Source organism: Osmerus eperlanus, chromosome 6 (genome assembly GCF_963692335.1).
Source record: "Osmerus eperlanus chromosome 6, fOsmEpe2.1, whole genome shotgun sequence".
In the NCBI taxonomy this organism is placed as follows: Eukaryota; Metazoa; Chordata; class Actinopteri; order Osmeriformes; family Osmeridae; genus Osmerus; species Osmerus eperlanus.
This window is the reverse complement of record NC_085023.1, coordinates 2,294,678-2,318,180: the sequence shown is the minus strand read 5'-3', so window position 1 is coordinate 2,318,180 and position 23,503 is coordinate 2,294,678. Positions and strand designations below refer to the sequence as shown.

The following is a 23,503-nucleotide window of genomic DNA, read 5'->3' as shown; positions in this document are numbered from 1 at the left end:
CACACCCATACACACCCTCACACACCCATACACACCCTCAAGCACACATCAGCCTGCGTATTCGTCTTTCTATAGAAAGGCTGTGGGAGGGGTATTGTTCATGAATGTTCCTTTTGGTGCTTCCTCAAATGGGATGGCCCGTTTATGCACTACTGTTTTAGTTCAAGAAATTACGAGAATTTTTAAATGTTGAAATTCTTTTTCTGGTCCGGTGAATTTGTTTTGAGATGATTTTAGATTACTTCAGGGGGACTATAGAAGGCATGTGGACTTCCACAAGTTCCATGCAGGCTGGGAGTGGAAGCCGTTGAGGAATGAACGTCTCAATATCTGGCAGGTCATCTCGCTGGGCTTCCATTAGACAAGTCTATTTGTCTTGAAGGCAGGTTGTAAAACCAGATTTGAGAGACTCTCCCTGCCACTCCCTCAAACACGCATGTCTGGTGATACAGAAGAGCAACAAGGGAGGAACAGGGGGGAGGAACAGGGGGAGAAACAGGGGGAGAAACAGGGGGAGAAACAGGGGGAGAAACAGGGGGAGAAACAGCGAGGGATTGAGCCCCGGTGGAAAAAGAAGATTGTTTCTTGACATTCTGGCTTATGTCCAACACGGTACGGTGAGCTAGGCTATAATTATATCTTAGGAGTTCCTTCCTGTGCCAGATTGTCTCTGACAGTAATCTTCCCTCTCATACTCTCTCACACACACATACACACACAGAACATACCCTGAGAAAACCAGTTGAAATTAGAAGAAAGATTATTATAGATACGATATAGATAAGATTAGATACACGTCAATATATGCATACATATTGATAATGATTATCATGATGGTGACTCTTAAACAAACATATATATACAGCTTATAAAAAACTGAGAGACCACTGCACCTTTTTCTTTCACTTTCAAAAAAAGTTCAGAAGGACAATATTTCTCTTAAATTTTACCCTTCTGTTCCTCACTCAAAATTGTCCTTCTTAACTGTTTTTCAAAATGAAAAACAAAGGTGCAATGATCTCTCAATTTTTTACAGAGCTGTATATTACTAATAATAGCCGTGGTAGAGGTATTCATACTATGGAGGAAAGCACGTATTGTGTCATTTAGCTTTGACAAAGATTTAAAGCAAGATATGCAATGACATATAATCACCAGTGTCAACGCAACTATAGATCTAGGTGCTTGTTATAAGCATGAGTTAATGGGTAATAAGGCCCTCAGAATATGCTCACTGACATGAATATGCATTAATAAGACAATATGAGGGTTACTAATATAGTTAGGATTAGGGCCAGGGTTGGGTCATCTTAAGATGAGATAAGCTTTAGGTAGTAGTTAACAAGTTTGAAGATGCTTATTCACATTCATTTGTGTTATAAGTATTCGTAGTTAGGGTAAGGGCTGGGGTTGGTATTGTCTTGAAGATGATTGTGTTACTTAATAGGTCATGATGCTCATTAACCTTAATAAGACGATTTAACTTACTGAGGCCTTATATCCTATTAACCAACGCTTCTGACGAGCACCTGGATCTGAAGCTTTACCTCAGTCTTCTGTCAGCACTGAGGCCAAACACGACCTCACCTGTCTGGCGTCCTGAATGTGTTTGCGCACCACCTCCTTGATGGTGGGGCTGTTCAGCCGGGGCGGGTGGAACAGGAGGTCGATGCTGGTCTGCCGTCTCTCCGGGGGTAGGTCCGGCCAGCCCAGCTCCAGGTCAGGCGTCTCCACGTCAGAGTGGACAGGCCAGTACGTCCCTGAGGACGAGCCGCCGTCCAGGGACCCGCTCGTCTCCTCCGTGTCATTACCGTCGAGTGGCTGCAGCGCGTTGTTCGTGATGAAGAGGAGCTCGTGTCCAGACAGGAAGCTGCCAAGGCGCTCCGCCTTGAGGACTTCCTGGTAGCTTTCGCGGCCACTGATGGCCAGGGCGTCGATGGCCAGGCGGTAACCCTCCTTGTAGTGGGGCTGGACGTAATCCTCCGGCCTGGGCTCAGCTCTCAGAGACGACAGCAGCGACAGCTGATGGGATTCCATCATTACTCCTCTTCACCCAGGTCTGACACACACACACACACAGAGAGACACACAGAGACACACAGAGAGAGAGACACACACCAAGGAGATTAGAAAGCTGAAGGTGACGGGCCAGGGCAGTCTGACAGGTGAGGCTGAAGGATGGAGGGATCACAGGAGTGAGGTGAGAGAGCAGGGTGGAGGGATGGCGAGATGAGGACAGGGGACGTCCGTTACGCGGTGAGTGGCAGAGACAGTGTGCTCAGGTACGCGCTGAGTGGCAGAGACAGCGTGCTTAGGGACGCGGTGAGGGGCAGAAACAGCGTGCTCAGGTACGCGGTGAGGGGCAGAGACAGCGTGCTCAGGGACGCGGTGAGGGGCAGAGACAGCGTGCTCAGGGACGCGGTGAGGGGCAGAGACAGCGTGCTCAGGTACGCGGTGAGGGGCAGAGACAGCGTGCTCAGGGACGCGGTGAGGGGCAGAGACAGCGTGCTCATGTACGCGGTGAGGGGCAGAGACAGCGTGCATAGGTACGCGGTGAGGGGCAGAGACAGCATGCTCAGGTACGTGGTGAGGGGCAGAGACAGCGTGCTCAGGTACGCGGTGAGGGGCAGAGACGGCGTGCTCAGGTACGCGGTGAGGGGCAGAAACAGCGTGCTCAGGGACACGGTGAGGGGCAGAGACAGCATGCTCAGGTACGCAGTGAGGGGCAGAAACAGCGTGCTCAGGTACGCGGTGAGGGGCAGAGACAGTGTGCTCAGGTAAGCGGTGAGGGGCAGAGACAGCGTGCTCAGGTACGTGGTGAGGGGCAGAGACAGCGTGCTCAGGTACGCGGTGAGGGGCAGAGACGGCGTGCTCAGGTACGCGGTGAGGGGCAGAAACAGCGTGCTCAGGGACGCGGTGAGGGGCAGAGACAGCATGCTCAGGTACGCAGTGAGGGGCAGAAACAGCGTGCTCAGGTACGCGGTGAGGGGCAGAGACAGTGTGCTCAGGTAAGCGGTGAGGGGCAGAGACAGCGTGCTCAGGTACGCGGTGAGGGCCAGAGACAGCATGCTCAGGTACGCGGTGAGGGGCAGAAACAGCGTGTTCAGGTACGCGGTGAGGGGCAGAGACAGCATGCTCAGGTACGCGGTGAGGGGCAGAGACAGCGTGCTCAGGGATGCGGTGAGGGGCAGAGACAGCGTGCTCAGGTACGCTGTGAGAGACAGCATGCTCGGGTATGCGGTGAGGGGCAGAGACAGCGTGCTCAGGTACGCTGTGAGAGACAGCATGCTCGGGTATGCGGTGAGGGGCAGAGACAGCGTGCTCAGGTACGCGGTGATTCACATGAAGCCTGAGATGTTTCTTGAACAAGAAGATTTGTAAATTACCCGTTGCTTGTTGTTGACTTGTTTGGGCTCGGTTTCGAGTACGACTTGAGGAGGACAAATGTCACATCCAGACGCAGTAGACTGCTCCATCAAGCTTTGCTGCGACTTGACGAACTGTCACACACCTCTAAAGTGAGCTGATCAGGGTGGGGGAGGAGGAGTGGAGGGATGTGACTACCAGAGCGTTCGGTCATGATGATGGCAGGTTCAGCTGAGCAGTTCCAGCTTGAGGTAGATGTGTGACAGGGCAAACTGTGGAGGCTGTGAGAGTGGACTCCCTTCTGGGAGTCATCTAGCATTCCCCGGAGCCTCATCAGGATTCCAATGATCAGACGCTCACACCAGATCCATATCGACAACACTACGCGTGGTGCCGCTGCAAATGAACCCCACGCTGGGAGACCTTTGAAATGTTACATAGATACAGGGCTATCAAACCCAGGAAGATGTTTCGGTAGAAGGTTGATTAGGCTGGGGTTGCTGTTTGAAGTGTGGGGGATCTCTGAGAGGGAAGTGAATGCTCTTAAGTAGTCATGTGATGTGGCTGTCAAGAGGAAAGGTACATGTTCAAGCTGATGTGTGTTTCTCTGCAGTACACCATGCCCAGGTGTTCTCCCTGCCTGCTCTGTATTGATGGCTGAGATGTATAGTCCTGCTCTGAATTGAAACCCCTTCTAGAGCCACTTGTTAGATGCTCAATATTCCCTTGAGTGTGTCTTTCCATCTCTTCCTTTTCAGAAGAATCTATTAAAGACAGGATCCAGCAAATGTGAGCGGGTCTCTCAACCATCTGTTAAATTACTGTTTGTTAAGAGGGCATTCACAAGCTGTTTTTATGATCACCCCAGACACCCACAGCAGCATTGCATCTCCTAGTAAAAGTACATAAGTAAAAGTTGAAGAAGAAGAATGAATTTCCTTAATCTCACAATAATGTGTGCAAAAACATTCACATGCCAGGAGTCCACTGCTGCCTCCTCAATAACTGCCATTTCCATAAGAACCCTATTTGGTAACACTTTATAATAAGTCAACGCTTTTTGGCATTTACAAAGTGTTAACTAATAGTTAATTAATCAATTATAAAACATTTTGAAACATTAACAATACATTATTAAATAGTTAATAAGCTTATATTTAACACTATGTTGATCATTAATAAACACTGTTAAATATTATGGATTTTATTCATAATACAATTCATAAGGTGTTTGGTAACTGCATTATCATACTTTATAGACAGCTTGTTAATATTGTTGTAAACCAGTAGTTTAAAAGGTGTTAGTGGTACATGAGCTGGTATAGAAAGCATTAGCAAATGGTGAACAAACCATTTACATTACTTTTACAAAGCATGAGTAAATAACTAACAACATATTTACTTGTCTTTAATTAATGTACGCCAAGTCGAATACATTATGTACACTAATACTTATCTTACAACTATTTTATAAAGACTTATTAATGATGCAATTCTGATTAGTAATGCAAGTTATAAAGCATTTACTAACTGTTAGTTAAGGCTTTTGCGTGACCTAATCTAAAGTGTGAACTATCTATGCCTTATTAAACATTTAAAAGTTATTTATTAAGGTATTCTTGTCCATTCTCGAACCTCACATTCACAAAGGCTAAACATACGTTTCTCAAAAGGAAACACAACACAATGTGATACACAAAATTACTATTTTATTGAAGTAACGACAGGCATGTGTCTTCCTAACTACTTAGCTCTACTACAGTAACCGAGAGTGACAGCGGTCGATACGTTCAAACCTCAGTTTAATATTTCCCGGCATGACCGAACGGTCGAGGTTAGTAAGTTGTTTCTTATTTGGCATTTTTAGCTCTTTTCATTTAAAACATGTCGTTTTGTTCAGCTCTACTCAAGTCTTCGCACGCCTGGGACACACTGTCTGAGAAGCGCCTGGACGCGCCGCGGAGCGCCACGATCGGCTACGATCGGCTACGACTGAGCAAAAGCTGTTCACACCAGACGCGCATTTCTCCGCGCCGGTCACCAAGCCTTTCAGCTACTCTGAGCTTTCCTTTACGCTGACATGTTACATAAACATGGCATTGGCTATATCCCAGCATTGATCCTTATCTACGTTGTCCTTGTAAAATTGTTGCTGACATACAACAACTCCCTGTGCTTTTCAACTTCGAGAATTCATTTGACGCTGATTTTAGAAATCGACTTGGGGGTTCTCTCTCAGTAGGCTATGTCTGCGTGTGTGTTGTGTGGAACACGTGACAACTCGTTTCTCTCAAACAAACAAAACAACTAGCGTTACGGGCATGCTAGCTCAACGGATCAATCCGTTTATTTTCATTCGTTTTCATCAAACCAGAAACCAAATGTTTACTCTTCGACAGGTCAGCAAACGCTTTGTCGCCTCAATTTGTTAGAACGTTTGTTAACCACACCGTAGGTCGAGGTTTACAAAAAAAAAAAACGTTTAAAAACAAATCTCTGCTTTCAAAGGCCTTTGCAGACCTGTCGAGCAGTAGCTAAACATTTGCAGTTTATTACAGCCATTTTTGGAAAATAAAATACAGCCTTGGGTAACCAACTTTTATACCAATTCTACTGTATTGCTTCTTAATGGAAATAAAATACTGTTTTATTACCAAGGTAAATAAATTAACAGCTATTTCTTCTAATAAACACAAAATCTATATAATCTTTCTATAAATGCTTAATAAGGCATAGATAGTTCACACTTTAGATTAGGTCACGCAAAAGCCTTAACTAACAGTTAGTAAATGCTTTATAACTTGCATTACTAATCAGAAGTTGCATCATTAGTAAGTCTTTATAAAATAGTTGTTAAGATATCTGCAAAGCATAGCATAGTGTACATCATGTATTCGACTTGGCATACATTAATTAGAGACATAAGTAGGGATGGGTATCGAGAACCGGTTCTTGTTTAGAACCGGTTCCCAGTGAATCGATTCCTTGGAATCGTTAGCAAAATTCCTTAACGATTCTGTTAACGATTCTATGTGCTGTTGCGCATGCGCGAACTTTTATAGTTTATTCAGACAGACTGCAGCAATCATGGCAACTAGGAAGAAGCGTTCTAAAGTTTGGTTGTATTGCACACAACAAAATGACAACAACGCCACTTGTAACGTGTGTAAAAAGTCTATTTCGTCGAAGGGAGGAAATACTACAAATATGAAGAAGCATATAACGTTCGCGCTTCATCTCTAACTATCTAAGGTAGAGCTAAACTGCTCAAAAGTGATCACAACCACTTGTTACTGTGTGAAGCAATTTGCCTTTATTGTGTGTAGTCGATCTAGTTATCTTCTGTCCCGTTGTTTGAAGCATACATTTTAGCAGTACCGCCGCTCCCATAAGGCGCACTACGCGCTGTGCGTAGGGCACCAAGTCGTGAGGGGGCACCAAAATTGCCAACTCAAAAATCATCATAGTACTAATAATTATAATTCCGATATTATATCAGTATATAAATATTAGGCACCTTTTAGGCATGTATATCACAAAACAGGCAGAACAAGAGATATATTTAATTGCTCAAAAAAAGTTACGATGGTGTGGCTCGCCGAGGCTGCTCCTAAAGTTGGCTACCATGTAGCCTATTATACAAGAACAAGTAGCATTTTGGGCAAATGAGGTCTGCATATGAACCGCCCCAATATAAGCAGTAGAATTGAGAAATATAGGTTACTTAGTTAACGTTGCAGTTACGGACTGGCAACGTCACAAAATGACGTTGCTAGGAGGTCGCGGTTACGGACTGGCAACGTCGGAAAATGACGTTGCTAGGAGGTCGCGGTTACAGACTGGCAACGTCGGAAAATGACGTTGCTAGGAGGTCGCGGTTATGGACTGGTAACGTCGGAAAATGACGTTGCCACGACGTCGCGGTTACGGACTGGCAACGTCACAAGATTACGTTGCGGTTACGTTCTGGCGTCCCACAGATGCACGGTCCCGCAACGTCGCCAAAGACGTTGCGGCAACGTATGTTTGGTCATCGAGTGACGTTGCGGCAACGTAAGGGCAACGTAACTGTGTTAGCTGGGCTTATTCCTATCTCAGTGGCCTGACGAACTTTGACAGTAGGGTCAATTTTTCGAAAATGGCCTCAAAAAGACAACAGGAGTCAGTTTTACTGTTAAACATTATCTATGCACTTTACAAGTAACTGACGCCAGCTAGCTGTTACTTTACTTTACATTCTATGATGCTTTTATATTCGATTTATCAAATCGTTTTTAAATGAGTAATAAAGGTGGAGAGCTCCTTGGCTGCATGCTTTCAGTTTTAAATGTTTATAATTTGGAAAACCAGGCTAAGAAACGCATGTGCCTTTGATTTTCTCCTATCCTGCTGTTCTTCCTCTCAGGGCAGCCAGCTGCACCCAGGGGCCACAGCAAGGAGCAGCCAGCTGCACCCAGGGGCCACAGCAAGAAGCAGCCAGCTGCACCCAGGGGCCACAGCAAGGAGCAGCCAGCTGCACCCAGGGGCCACAGCAAGAAGCAGCCAGCTGCACCCAGGGGCCACAGCAAGAAGCAGCCAGCTGCACCCAGGGGCCACAGCAAGGAGCAGCCAGCTGCACCCAGGGGCCACAGCAAGGATCAGCCAGCTGCACCCAGGGGCCACAGCAAGGATCAGCCAGCTGCACCCAGGGGCCACAGCAAGGAGCAGCCAGCTGCACCCAGGGGCCACAGCAAGAAGCTCCCCCAGGTCCTGGCCAAGGACGCGGGCAGGAGAGAGATCTGCTCTGCATGTTCCAATGATCTTTGCAGATGAAACCCATGCGAGCACGGGGAGAACATGTAACTCCATGCAGATAGCTCCCTCACACCAACAGGCCCCAGACGGGAGTCTTGCTGTGAGGAGGCAGCGCAGTAGGAATTGTGTAAACGGTGTATAGAATGTTCAACACTTTTCTGTCCAAACAGAAGCACTGTGAAAATAACATCCTGTTGCTCAAACACTTCTTCTCACAGAGACACATGAGCTGGCCAGCTAATGTCGGTGGGGCCAACGACCCAGAAATGTGAGTCAAGGGAGACATCAAAGACACTGAGAGAGTTCAGCGTAGACGCGTTGCTAATAGAAACACAACTCATTATTAAAACACACAATGTCTGTGCTATGTATCTGGGGGGGGGGGGGGGTACAACCTAACTAGGTCCTCGGGCCTTTTACACCTCAGGCTTTGATTTGCACCGACACAACTGGATATGCTCACGACAATACCAGACAAGATTACCTCAGACTAATCCTCTGTTTTTAGTACCGTTTGCATGTACATGCATAGCGAATGAGGCACTTGTTTGCTCAAATGACAGCTGCTAGCCTGCTATCTCACTCTCCGTATTGGTAACCGCAAATGAGCTGTCACTCAAATGAACGGTGGCCCTTTAGGACCAAAAAGAGCTAATCTGCCTGGTGAGACTCATGTGACCCGTGCTGCTGTGAGTGAGGTACCGGATCAGTTACGTGTTAGGTCCTTGTTGTCAACACACTGGATTCATAGAGTTATACAGCCAGACAGCTGCAGGCCTGCTGCTAACCTGGCCTGTGTCCAGGGCCTGACACAACATCTCAGGATCACCTAAACCTGTCCTGAAGGCTCTCTACAGAACTGCAAACTCTCCTTCTGTGTTGTCTTCCATGGGAGGACTTTGGCGTGACGTAAGTCATGGTGTTCTTACAGTGACGTAAGTCACGGTGTTCTTACAGATATGTGGGACTTTCTCTCAGTGATTGAACTTTGGGAGAGAAGGATTGATTTAAGGACGAGATCTATGAGTCTGGGAGTCATGAGGATGCAGCATTTGAACCCTGGAATCTGTCGGAAGCTAGACCTGGAAGCTAGACCTGACTGAAATGAAACTGCACCCAGCAAAGGTCAGTCCTGTTTTAAGGAGAGGGAATTCGCTTTCCCAGATCTTGTGTGATGTTCAAAACATCTCCGCAAACCAGTCGGGAATGTTTTTTAAATGTATAAATAATGCATAGCGGCACACTGCTGTGTCATGTGCGATCAAAAAATATGAAACAACCGAAGCTAGGGAACCTCACACAGAGACTCTGCTCTGTCGTCACTCATTAAAAGTTTCTTTGCCAAGAAAGTCAATGTCTGATTCTATTTTCTGTCTCTCACTATCTGTGTGATCCAAGTAGCTCCAGGGAAGAACGAGGCAAACTTCTGTTCAACAGAGAAGAGAACACTTCGTCCTAATATGTTTACTTTAAAGAACACCTGCACGGTATAGGTTTCCTCAGTATAAATCTTTTGCATATGTCCATACACTTTAAAAGTATATCACATCACAGAATGTACCTTACACAATTTCAACATCCCACACATCTTAAATCAGATTCCATTTGTATTAGTCTGTGAAATACTTTGGACAAGAGAGATTATGCGTCTAAACCCACAGGTCCCACTTGTTATCATTAGACTGTTCATTGAATCGTCTTAAAGCAGTTCGCAGAAATTCGTCCAGGTTTGTTGGAAGTGTACAAAACTTACTTTGAGAGTGAAGTTAGAGTAAAGTCCTCTTCATGTTGGGATGAAGTCCTCCTCCTGGCCTTTAGCAGACGAGTCGTCGTACGGCTGAAACAGGAGGGAGGCGCGGGATCCTGTCCTCCTTCTGCGAGTCAGCAAGACGTGAGGAGGAAGAGGAGCTGCCTCGACATGCGAGGAGCCGGCCCCGTGCTGGGTGTGGACTCCTGTTCCGACATGCAAATGCCCCGAGCTGCAAACGTCCTAACTCCCAGGCTTCAGTCTGTGATAAACCTGTTTCAGATACGTTTGGCCACACCCCGTCTTGTTCTCTAGGGATCAAAGTTCAACCATTGACAAAGGAGATACACACTGCCAGCTATCTGTTTTCACATGGAAGTTGTAACAATAAAAAAAAGCAAGAAACTTTGGAGGACTTAAAGCAACACTTTTCTTTTTTCGGTGCTTTTTGTTGCTTTGTGCTGTGGGATGAGTAGCACTGTGTTTGATGTTAAGGTTGTGTTGAATCGCTCTGGATAAGAGCGTCTGCTAAATGACTAAATGTTGAACAGTGTTGTGTTTCTCCAGCTTAATGTTGTGTCGGATACAATTGTGTGGTGTTGTATGGTTGAATAGTGTCATGCTGGATAGTGTCGTGTTGGATAGCATTGTGTGGAATAATATTGTGTTGTTTTGCACTGGGCACATAAGAGTAGTGTTACAGTAGATGTATAGCCTATAAACTACAGTAGCCTCTATACCAGGAACCTGCTTTCAAAATTACAGTGTTTGTGTGTCACGTTTACTGTCATTGTCTCCACTAACGTTAGCAATGCCATGACACACCTTCTAAACATCCACTGTTTTGCACACCAAGGACACAACATGGTCTGTTAGGTCCCAGGCCTGATCCGAGCCAGGTCTTCTTTGTGTCCTTGTTTTCCCAGGTGTTGGCTCCGGTTCTCCTGTCCACACACTCCAGCCCTCCTGTGTGATGGGCCCTCCTGCATCCCCCCATCAGCTCCACAGCTTTTCAACCCCAGTTTTCCAGTCACTCATCTCCAGTTCAAAGCTTCAACTAGATGTGTTGGTGTCTTCACCTGACGTCATCGCACTCAGAGTAATAATGTTTCTGCCTCTGCCTGTTTCAGAGCCGTGCCACACCATTCTGACACCTCCAGCCTCCAGCCAGCGCCTCACACAAAGCACCCGCAGCCGTGCCACACCATTCTGACACCTCCAGCCTCCAGCCAGCGCCTCACACAAACCACCCGCAGCAGTACACACCACCTTCTCATTTGATCTGCCCCTCCGTTCCCCGTCAGCTAGAAGCAGGGGACACCAAGCATGCACCATTCAACATGCAGCACTCCAATCAGAAATAACAATCAGATGGAGGATGGGAGGGAGGGATGGGAGGGAGGGAGGATGTGTGGTTCAACTCATTGGCCTGCTCTGAACCACCGGCCATCAGACTTGCGCTACACCGAGACAAATGTCTGAAACACGGCAGGGACTTTAAAGATGCGTGCATCTTGCATGTTTGCAAATGAGCAATCCCTTTGCATTTTCTCCATGAAAATAGTTTGTGGGTCTGATTATAATTATGGCCCAGTCAGCAGTATTATGCTGACCATGTTTCAGTTGGTGATTGGGGAGAAACACACGCACACACACACACGCAGACAGATCCATGATGGTTTTGTTCACATTCCATAGGCATTCTGAGGTGTTATCTTCCCTCCATCATAGACATCTACACCACACGATGCATCCGCAAAGCAACCAGAATTGTGAATGACCCCACACACCCCTTACACTGAATGACCCCTCACACTGAATGACCCCACACACCCCACACACTGAATGACCCCTCACACTGAAGGACCCCACACACTGAATGACCCCACACACCCCTCACTCTTCACCCTACTGCCACCTGGCAAGAGGTACCCAAGCATTTGTAACAGCCGTCAGACTACTCAACACTCAGGGACTGGTCTGATACACACAGACCTGTACACCATCCAACACTCAGGGACTGGTCTGATACACACAGTCCTGTACACCATCCAACACTCAGGGACTGGTCTGATACACACAGCCCTGTACACCATCCAACACTTGTCTTTATGTAGCACCATGGTCCTGGAGGATCGTTGTCTCGTTGCTGTGTACTGTACTAACTTTATATGGTTGAATGACAATAAAACCTACTACTAGTACTACTATTATGGATGATAAACTTTGATGGGGGTCATAGCTATGTGGCCTTAACACTTGCTCCACATGTGACAGGGAGATGGGTTATTGCAATGTAGGAATACTTTATTATATTTGTATTTAACGTTTACTTAGTAATTGAAAATTTAGAGAGAAATAAAGTAATCCTTAGAGAAGGAGGGAGAGAAATATAATGAGAGAGAGAGAGAGAAACTGTTGGTAACAGAACGTCAGAATGTCAGGTGGCTGAGCGGTTAGGGAATCGGGCTAGTAATCTGAAGGTTGCCAGTTCGATTTCCGGCTGTGCAAAATTACGTTGTGGCAAGGCACTTCACCCTACTTGCCTCGGGGGGAATGTACTTACTGTAAGTCGCTCTGGATAAGAGCGTCTGCTAAATGACAAAATGTAATGTAAATGTAAATCTCAGCCATAATAACCGCAATCATTAGGCACATGAAATTTATGAAATACATTTTTGTTTATCCGACACTGCAGCTTTCTCTCTATCAAAGATAGTTAGGTCATTAATAAAATTACAGATAATATTTTGGAATGAGTCATCATCAGCCAAACAGCAAGGCCATAGTTCTATGGTAGAGCGCTAACATGCCGTTACAGAAAACAGATGATGAGAATAGACTTCACACACACACACACGGCTAGGCACACAGACAGCAGCTTTCACAGGAACAGGACAGCAATTAATTTTCAGAAGAAGTCTTTACGCTCATGTAATTGTTATACTGTTCTTCTGGTAGTCTTTGTTTTCCCAGGATGAGGGGACATGTGGAGGAGGAGAGTCCATGCACGTGTTATTACGTAATGTAGAGCAGATTCTGTTACTCAGATGTTCATGGACGCGCTCATCAGGAAAACAAACAGCACAGTATCACACAGGAAAACAAACAGCACAGTATCACACAGGAAAACAAACAGCACAGTATCACACAGGAAAACAAACAGCACAGTATCACACAGGAAAACAAACAGCACAGTATCACACAGGAAAACAAACAGCACAGTATCACACAGGAAAACAAACAGCACAGTATCACACAGGAAAAACAAACAGCACAGTATCACACAGGAAAACAAACGTTTGTTTGCATCCTTCCTTTGGCAGAATTGACCCTGACCGCTATCCTTAGTCTGTTTAGGTGCTCCGCTCACCCAAGGCTGTCATCATCAAGTGACAGAAGAGCCTGTGGTAGTTTCTACCTGCTGCAGCCGACATGAGGCAGGAGGGAGGAGGGCAGCTTTGTTCAGAGATGATGTGGGGGAGAGCGGGGACAGATGCAACAGCAGTTATGCAGACAGACACACACACCTAAACACGCATAAAGATCCACTCACTCATGAACAAACACACACACACACCTAAACTCACATACAGATCCACTCACTCATGAACAAACACACACACACACCTAAACTCACATACAGATCCACACGCTCGTGAACAAACACACACACACATGAACTCACACACACAGAAAAACTCATACTTAGACGCACACATGCAGATACACACACAAACACGTCTGCAGACACACACACTCACACAAACACGTCTGCAGACACACACACTCACACAAACACGTCTGCAGACACACACACTCACACAAACACGTATGCACACACTCACACAAACACGTATGCAGACACACACTCCCACAAAAACGTATGCAGGCACACACACATATCTACACGTGCAGACACACACACATTTAGATCCACACCCTTGTTTCCTGAGAGTATCACTCCCTGGAGCACCAATGCTTCCCTGGTTATGACTCAGCCTGGGAGACTCTGTGGGTGTGTGTCTGTGTGTGTGAGCAAGCAAGTGTGTGTTAGCAAGCAAGTGTGTGTGTGTCTGTCTGTGTGAGCAAGCAAGTGTGTGTGTGTCTGTCTGTGTGAGCAAGCAAGTGTGTATATGTGTGTGTGGGCCAGCAAGAGAGAGAGAGAGAGAGAGAGAGAGAGAGAGAGAGAGAGAGAGAGAGAGAGAGAGAGAGAGAGAGAGAGAGAGAGAGCAAAAAGGTTTAACTCCCTAACAAGCCCTGGCAGGTCAGGTGTTTGGTCAGTCTATATCTGACAAAGCACTCCAGCTGCTCTTTGTTACGTAGTGTAGACGGGAAAACAACTTTACCCTGAGATATCACAGGTAGCTGTTAGCAGAGCCACCTCACCCAGTCACAACACCAAACGACTTTACCCTGAGATATCACAGGTAGCTGTTAGCAGAGCCACCTCACCCAGTCACAACACCAAACGACTTTACCCTGAGATATCACAGGTAGCTGTTAGCAGAGCCACCTCACCCAGTCACAACACCAAACGACTTTACCCTGAGATATCACAGGTAGCTGTTAGCAGAGCCACCTCACCCAGTCACAACACCAAATGGCCAATACAGAAGGCCAATAGAGTGGGAGATCTCTTCACTGCATCGCATGGCTTCTTATGTCTCCAGGGAAGCTTTGAAGAGTTTGCCTTTAACCCTTGTGCTGCCTTCGGGTCACATGACCCAAAGGTTCATAACGAACCATCGTTGTGTTTACCCAATTTTACCAAACAAAAAACAAATAAAAATAATTTTATTTTAACCTTCGCAATGTGGAGGGTCTGAGACAGCCCGACGGTTAAAAGAAAATGCTTCACTTTGTTTTTGTATGCAGTAAAGTTGTCGCAATACGACGGTGGGTCACAATGACTGATGGGTCAGAATGACCCGAAGATAACACAAGGGTTAAACACGTCTCCGGTGGCTCCCTCAGTGTGTGGCAGGAATTTAAACAAAGAATATACTTTTTCAGCAGAACTATAAAATTGACGTTTTTCGAGACTGCACTATCACAACAAGAGCAGATGGTACCATGGTACGAAAGTATACAACACACAATTTACTCGCAGCGCAGCCATTTACTTCAACACATTATTTTTCAATACATTATGACGAGTGCATGTTCACAATTGTTTACAATTTGCTCTACTCTTAGAACAAATTCAGTCTTTCAGAATTCTGATTCATATACAGTATTAAAGTTTCCTTGATTCCTATCATGTCCGTAAAGATTACCCCAGCAGCCCCCGAACCGCGGGGGGGGGGGGGGGGGTTGCTCGCAGGGATGGGGGGCCGGCCCCCCGTTTTTTTTTATTTTTTATCCAATTTGAATTACATGGGATGTCTTATTGTCTTGTCTGTGTTTCCAGAGTTGATATAAAAATAAAGGAAAGTATATTTAATTGTGCTTTCTTTGTTAGCTAGGTAAGTGACATGACGAAGTAGGTCAGATGGTCACACAGACCGGCGAGCCCGCTGCAAATAGGTAGCTAACTGTAGCGTAGCGTAGGAAAAATTAAACGCACATTTAAAAGCGGTGGCCAAAAGCGGCATTCAAAACAGAACATTTCTGAATTAAATGCCAAACTTCCCAAAATTACAAATTTCTTTTTCGACCAGCCGGTGAAGGATGCACTCATCTGCCAGAAGAGGTATTGTACTGTTTGCTATAGCTAACATTACTGTACCACGTAGCTAACGTTAGCCTATACTTTGACAGCTGTACTGCTCTGTCTGTGTTGTGCTTCCTAGCGTTAACAGAGCCTCCTTTCCAAGAATTAGACCCTGGCTCCTTTATTGACTTCCTATCAAGCTGACAACATTGAAATGGAGTGAAACTACAAACTACAAATAAAAGAGAAAGTAGAAAAAGTGCTTAATTATAAAATATACTACATAACTGACATTGGCCGGGTTTCCCAGAGCTCTTAGCGTTAAGAGCTTCTTAACGAATCTTGGAAACCCGGCCATTAATAGCAAACATGATAACGTATGCGGCAGTAGTATCGTGCAGTTGCAGCGATTGCGTTTGACTATTTAAAGATCCTGTAAAGTGGACCTGGCAACAAGTTTTAAGTTCGCGACACACCACTGAATAATGTGTTATTAACTACCCATCCAAATTCGAATGAAAAAATAACACCGACAAGTATGTTAAATTAGGGTTTGAAATCGTGAAAAAATCTTCTCTGCTTGAGACTGGGGGGGCGTGTCGCCTGAAGGCGCTGAAGCTCCGCCCCTCACTGCCTAGTGCCTACCTCCGACCCAGATAATGGACGCTATGTCAAGCCGAACAAAACCGTATAGAATTATAATTTATTTGTTCAACGAGTGAAACATACAGATGCATATAAATGAAATGTTCCCCTGAGCTGTAACAGTAAAAATGGACACCAGAGACAGCAGACAGTGAGCTCTCCAACTAGGCTACTTCTAACACATTAGCTACCATTTCACCAAAATACCATCATTCTAAACCGAGTAGCCTAATATGAATTTAGTGGTTTGCACTAACTCATAGCAGAGATACCTCTGGAAAAGATATCTAGTATAATTATAACAAGCACACAGAACTGAGTGATGAACTGCTGGCGGCGGTGGATGGTCCAGGTGCGACCGGAGGATGAACGGCCGGAGGGGCGATGCTCGGTACGGCTCAGCGCTGCAAGAGAAGCCGTGTGTTGGTGAACCCCGTCTGTCTCTGGTCCATGTTAAAACTGTCTGCCGTGAAATGGTCAGTGCAGAGGCGGCTGTTGGAGTTTATCCGAAGCTTTCCATGAGCGTGGCTCTTCACAAAATCTATCCACCTATTTTTCCTTTCATTACCAATAGGGAACGTAAATGGCGTTGCAGCGCAGCTGGAGTTATTGCATCCAGGGAAGATGCAGTTGCGGGTGGTGGGAGACATCCTTAAGCTAGCTAGCTAGCTGATGTAGGCTACAATAACAGTACAGCAGGAGGAGCCATTCAGTGATCTGATGTAGATAGGGCATTTTTGGGCTCCGCCCATTAAAACCTGATCTGAAAACGGAAGAGAAACTGTTCTTCGGTTTAACTCCACATTTCAGTGTGACAAAGTTTTAGCGCTTTGCACATGCTTTCAGGAACTAATTTCACACGTATATAATGTAGCCTACTTAGAAGCAAAACATGGAATTTACTTTACAGGATCTTTAAACATACAAAAAACATAATCAAAGTTACAATAAGTCATTGTATTTCAGTTATACATATTATGATCGTGTAAAACGTACAGTCATTGCTTTCTACAAGATTCACACGACAACAAATTGCTCCATTTATGATTTAATAAAATCATAAATGGAATATTATAAATAATATCAATTTAATGATAATAATAAAACACAACTCCATACTATCAAGTGTGCCTGATGTAGCCACGGCCATCAAATTATTTCTGACAATACCCGTGACTGTCGCAAGCGCTGAAAGGTCATTTTTCAAGCTGAAACTGATCAAAACATATCTCAGAAGCTCCATGTCACAAGAGAGGCTGTCAGGTCTGGCCATCCTTAGCATAGAAAATGAATGTGCGCGCAGTTTAGATGTAAAGAGTGTGGTAAAAGACTTTGCACACAGATTTTCTAAAAGACGCTCACATGTGTAGGCTATTCACCTGCAAACCGTTTGAGCGTTTTTTTCTTATTGAATACATTTCCCTCACAAGACAAGCTTGAGTTTTGATATCTTGCATTTATTACACGGCTCATCAGAATGTTCCAAAAAGTTCAGTTGATCGCGTCGGGGTCATGTTCGTCCCGTGTTCGTGTTTTGACTTCTTCTGAAAGCTATAATACAGCTGTAATAACTAATCATACAGACAGGCTTCTTATTAAACTTTTATCTTATTACACAGAAGGCTATATTAATATATGTATGAATAGACAGGAAGAGATATAGACATAGATAGAAGAAACCTTTATTTATCTCACTGTATGACGCACAAAAACACAAAGCAGGACACTGAGAACACACACACACAGACACACACACACACACACACAGACACACACACACACACACACACACACACACAAGGTCCATTGTCTGTGTTTTTTCCTCTCCTCCTCTCCTCCTGGTGTCTCCAGGGCTGCCAGGAGCCATGGGCAGCCTGATCAGTGGTCCTGGGCGCTGAGGCCAAGTGCTCAATGTGGAGAAAAGTTCACATAGCAGAAGTACAGGGCCAACAGGTATTTTGCTGAAAACTTTCCACCTGCCAGAATCTCATAACCTTGTGAGAGAGCCGGATTTGCGAGATCATGACCATGCAGAAATCCATCTGGCCAAGCTCCAACCTACCCGTTTGTGCCCGAACCACAGTGGTTAAGAACCAATCAGAGACCTGTGAGGAACTCCTGGCAGCTAGGGGCATGGTGGAAGTCACCCTGTGACAGACAAATGGTTCATGGGCGGCGCTAGGTCTGGCATGGCACGCGAGCAGCGCGTCACGTCATCAGCTGATGTCGTTCACCCAATCAGCTGCAGGTGTACTTGAAGGTTCGGTCGTTCCGTTTTAGTGAACAGCCCCGGACACCCATGCTCACACATGGTGAGTTGTTGTGTACCTGCTGCTTCCCTCCACCAGAACATCTTCTGTATCGTCTCTACAGGATGGTGTTAGTGCTCTGTGAAGCCTTTTGACTCGCTTGCTGAAAAGTCTACTTTAGGTTTGAAATGATTCCATTCCGTGGGATCATATATCCTATAAGGGAGTATGAGCCTTCTTATTGAACGTACTTCTGCTCTGCTAGCCATGCTCCAGGGTAAGGAGTTTCCTTACATGTAACCACACCGCCAAAGACAAACCTATTTTCTTGCAATAAATGGTTAAATCAATATGTGAATGTCTTTACAGAAATTCCAATAACCAATAGCCCACACCACAGAGACACTGATGAAGCAGCCCACACTCACAGAGACACTGATGAAGCAGCCCACACCACAGAGACACTGATGAAGCAGCCCACACTCACAGAGACACTGATGAAGCAGCCCACACTCACAGAGACACTGATGAAGCAGCCCACACTCACAGAGACACTGATGAAGCAGCCCACACTCACAGAGACACTGATGAAGCAGCCCAAACCACAGAGACACTGATGAAGCAGCCCACACTCACAGAGACACTGATAAAGCAGCCCACACTCACAGAGACACTGATGAAGCAGCCCAAACCAGAGAGACACTGATGAAGCAGCCCACACTCACAGAGACACTGATGAAGCAGCCCACACTCACAGAGACACTGATGAAGAAGCCCAAATCACAGAGACTGGACTGGACGCCTTTCACCCGTGAATATACAGTTTTTCTCAATTGCTAAGACACATTTCTTGAATGTGTACTGTGTTTTCTCCAAACTCTAAACACACATCTTCATACTTACACTGTTTTGGCCAAACCCTTGACTTTTGACCCAAAATCAAACACTGTAGTCAAAACCATATTATCTGTCGTATAAACCTAACTTTGCATTCAAAATACACACAAAGCCTCAAATAAATTCAACCTTCTGAATACCCTTTAGACACTGCTGGGAGGAATTGAAAACACTATTATAAAAAGGTTTTCAAGAACCATTGACTATAACGTGTCCCTGAATTTTAGATATGTTCCACCTCATGAGTTTGACATGATGTAAATCATAAAACTCACAATTACTGCAATTGTCCTTCTTACAGGCTGTTTATTTTCTATGATACAGCAATTGCATTTTGAGCTCTTGTTACTGTAGTAGTCACAGTATACAAATAGTAGTACTGTTAGTCAACAACACAAATGTATTGCTGTAAATTGTAATTTGGGGAACAAAGGCTAAGAAAACAAGGAAATAAACAAATCATCATAGGGATTTCTGTCATAGTGTGGCATGGATCTCATTTGAGATTGTTGTTCTTCTTCCTCTGCCTCTTCCTCTCCCTTGTCCACCTCCTCTCATTTGGACAATTCTTCCTTTTCTTCTGATATTTTCATCCATGATTTCAAAGTACAGATGAGCTTACCTTTGTATTCATTCCAAACCTCTGATTGCTTGTTGAGTATATTTGCTTGTTAGTGCTTACACATGGATAATTGGTTGGTAAGGGTGTTTGAATTGCGCTGTTTTGGGTTTACTTATCAAATGGCAGTGTTTTCTGAATGACATAATGGTGATAATTGTGTCTTAAAGTAAGAGGTGTGTTTAGACTTTTGCAAAGAAGTGTGAATGAACCTGAGAAATGTGTCAAAAAGGGTAAATTGTGTTTAAAGATTGGGGTACATGGTCTTTCTGATGGGATTTGGCAAAATGGTTTTGTGGGGATGGCTTACACATACCATTTTTGTGTGTTAGCAATCGAGAAAAACTGTAATGTAATGCATAAATTGCAGGGCACTTAAAAAGTTCTCGCACGCCAGTAGGTTTTTATGCATCTCATGTTGCCAATCCTTTCTGTTCCCCACACCCAATGTTTTTCATGCTTCAGCATGAGACACGGACATGCCATGCAGACCAACATCCCCATCATCATGTCTTATGAGAGAGACAAAGAGAGAGAAAGAAAGAGAGACAGAGAGGAAAAGAGGGAGGGAGAGAGAGACAGACAGAGAGACAGAGAGGAGAGAGAAGGATAGAGAGAGAGGAAAAGAGGGAGGGAGGGAGGGAGGGAGGGAGAGAGAGAGAGAGAGAGAGAGAGAGAGAGAGAGAGAGAGAGAGAGAGAGAGAGAGAGAGAGAGAGAGAGAGAGAGAGAGAGGATGGCACATCCTTCCCAATGTGCCATCCATCATTGTATTGCATTATAAAATCCAATCAGCTTTTCTTGACTAAAGGAGCAAGCAATCTCAGCTGAGTGTTTGGATTTCTGATAACTATGATTTCCCTGACTGTGTAACCTGTTATCTGTAATGTGTTACTACTAACTTGTTTATTTTGTTCAAATTTGTGCCAAAATCATATAAATCATTTGTCAATGAAAATTCAGAATTCCTACAAAATGTAGCCTTTAATGCCAAAACAACATGACATTATGGTTCAAATGACATTCCATCTGGTGAGTAACATGATTGAATTATTAAATAAAACAGTAAGAGGAGGTTGAAAATGCAAGATTCATATTATGTTTTCAAATGTTTAAGGAGCCAGACGGACATGGCCCGGACCAACACAGGAGGACGTCAGTTGCAGCTCTTCTCAGCATCTTAGATGTGAGTCTCCAAGGCCTGGGGCTGCTGAGGGGGGCTGCAGAGGGGCTGCGATCTCAGCTCCCCTCCTTCTGCAGGTGGGCTGGGGGGGCGCGGCCCCTCACCCTCTGATATCAGGAGGGCAGAGAGGCACGGCGGGCCCCCAGGGCCCCCAGGCGCTGTCCTCCTCCCCCCTCCGGCCCCCAGGCCTCCACAGCCTCCGGCCCCCAGGCCTCCACAGCCTCCGGCCCCCGGGCCTCCACAGCCTCCGGCCCCCAGGCCTCCACAGCCTCCGGCCCCCGGGCCTGTCCTCAGAAGGGCGCTTTCAAGCTGAAAAATAGATGAAATAATGTAAGATGACTGTTCTGGCAGAGGAAACTATCAAGAATTGAATACGGGTATTTTGATCAAGCAATTGTATTCATGCGCAAATCCAAAACAGATATTGACTGGCATTGGAAAGCTGTCGAGTGAAATTTGTTTGGATCAGTATTTTCCATATTTGGACCTTGAGGGCTTGTGTCTGTGCCACAGTTTGTAATTGGCAATCAAAGAAACTAACTGATTGTAGCGACCTGTCACCTGATCCCAGATCAGCTCAAAATCACCAATCAGAGAAGGGGAGTGGAGTGATTATCAAACATTACGGTTCATCACTGAGGCTGATTCTTCATCACTAAGGCTGATTCTTCATCACTGAGGCTGATTCTTCATCACTGAGGCTGATTCTTCATCACTAAGGCTGATTCTTCGTCACTGAGGCTGATTCTTCATCACTGAGGCTGATTCCGTATAGAGACGCAGTGCATTTCAACACAATTTGATTTAACACAATGCGATTCAGCGCAATTCGGTGCAAAAGAATGATGCTAAAGAACGATGCTAAAGAATGATGTTAAAGAATGACATTAAGATTTTGTGACCTTTATTCTTCTTAAGCAGACAGCAGATTATTACTGTAAATAACAAAGTGACATTATTAGATGTTTGTTTCTATAGTGCTGCAATTCAGTAGGCATCTCATTCATGTTGTCTTTTTCATTTCTCAAACCACTCCTTTCACAAACAAGGCTTTTCACAAGTTGCTGTGAAAGAAAAAAAGTCTCTGATAAAATATAAAATAAAACCAAGATTGAACCTTGCAGTCCAAATCCAGTCCTTTCTTGTAATCTCCTAAAATCTCCAGTTACACTTATGATGCCACACATTTAACAATTTAACCATTTTAGGGTGAACAAATGGGCATAGTGCAATGTGTCGTAAATACTGCCAGCAGACAATATTTTTACTGCTGCCAGCAAACTTTCCAATTACTGTTACTACTTTTAATGTTATTGCTGTTTTCTGTATTTTCGCTTTTTAGCCAGTACTTGTAATATTTGCTTTTTAAATGCCGACTATGTGGCTGTTGCCTTGCTTTGTCCAAAGAACTGAATAGCCCAGAATGACCAGAGTTTTACTGTGTATATATGACCCATCCATGTCTTGACTGTGGCTCTTCCCCGTGTGACTCCCCTGGACACGCCTCCATCTCTTAACTGTGACTCCTCCCCGTGTATGACTCCTCCCCCTGTGTGACTCCTCCCCCTGTGTGACTCCCCTGGACACGCCTCCATCTCTTGACTTTGACTCCTCCCCCTGTGTGACTCCTCCCCCTGTGTGACTCCTCCCCCTGTGTGACTCCCCTGGACACGCCTCCATCTCTTGACTTTGACTCCTCCCCCTGTGTGACTCCTCCCCCTGTGTGACTCCTCCCCCTGTGTGACTCCTCCCCCTGTGTGACTCCTCCCCCTGTGTGACTCCCCTGGACACGCCTCCATCTCTTGACTTTGACTCCTCCCCCTGTGTGACTCCTCCCCCTGTGTGACTCCTCCCCCTGTGTGACTCCTCCCCCTGTGTGACTCCCCTGGACACGCCTCCATGTCCGGGTGACTTGGCCATGTCATCGCTCAGGCAGATATCTGACATGAACAGTTCCTGACGTTGGCACACCAAAGGCTGAGCTGTAACATATCGCCTACCCTGAACTTAAAATCGCTTATTATGTGTGTAGAAAGTGATGTGTCCGGGGACTAATAGTGTTTTCCCAGGAATGAAGGGGTTCCACCCATGCGCTCAGGGGAGAACGGAAGTAAGTAAGTAAGTAAGTAACATTATTTATATAGCACCTCTCACAGATAAAAATCACAAAGTGCTTCACAACAAAATGCAATCCAACACCACAAATTAAGATACAAGAACATTTGAAATAGAAAACATGACAAACAACCATAAAAACCCCTCGACTAATTAAAAGCCTGCTTGAATAGCAGAGTCTCCAATTGCAGACACACCGTATAAAGGCAGGTAAGGCATTCCACAACTTAGGAG

General features: G+C 45.3%; 2 protein-coding genes across 8 annotated transcripts in view; both read right to left on the bottom strand.

The window, feature by feature from the left end:
• Positions 1 to 10,135, bottom strand: part of fam83b (family with sequence similarity 83 member B) — a 17,973-nt gene extending 7,838 nt beyond the window's left edge. Inside the window, exons 1-2 of the mRNA XM_062462984.1 lie at positions 9,914 to 10,135; positions 1,588 to 2,059 (exon numbers count right to left, since the gene is read on the bottom strand). Coding sequence (XP_062318968.1) covers positions 1,588 to 2,040 — 453 coding nt within the window. The 5' untranslated portion in view covers positions 2,041 to 2,059; positions 9,914 to 10,135. The remainder of the gene's footprint in view (positions 1 to 1,587; positions 2,060 to 9,913) is intronic.
• Positions 10,136 to 20,936: 10,801 nt separating this feature from the next.
• The window catches only part of mlip (muscular LMNA-interacting protein), a 41,765-nt gene continuing 39,198 nt past the window's right edge, over positions 20,937 to 23,503 (bottom strand). For 6 of the 7 annotated variants that reach the window (XM_062462980.1, XM_062462981.1, XM_062462976.1 and 3 more), the window contains one exon: positions 20,937 to 21,463. In XM_062462980.1, the coding sequence (XP_062318964.1) occupies positions 21,152 to 21,463 (312 nt within the window). In that variant the 3' untranslated portion in view covers positions 20,937 to 21,151. The remainder of the gene's footprint in view (positions 21,464 to 23,503) is intronic. The other variant, XM_062462978.1, reaches the window with a different exon arrangement.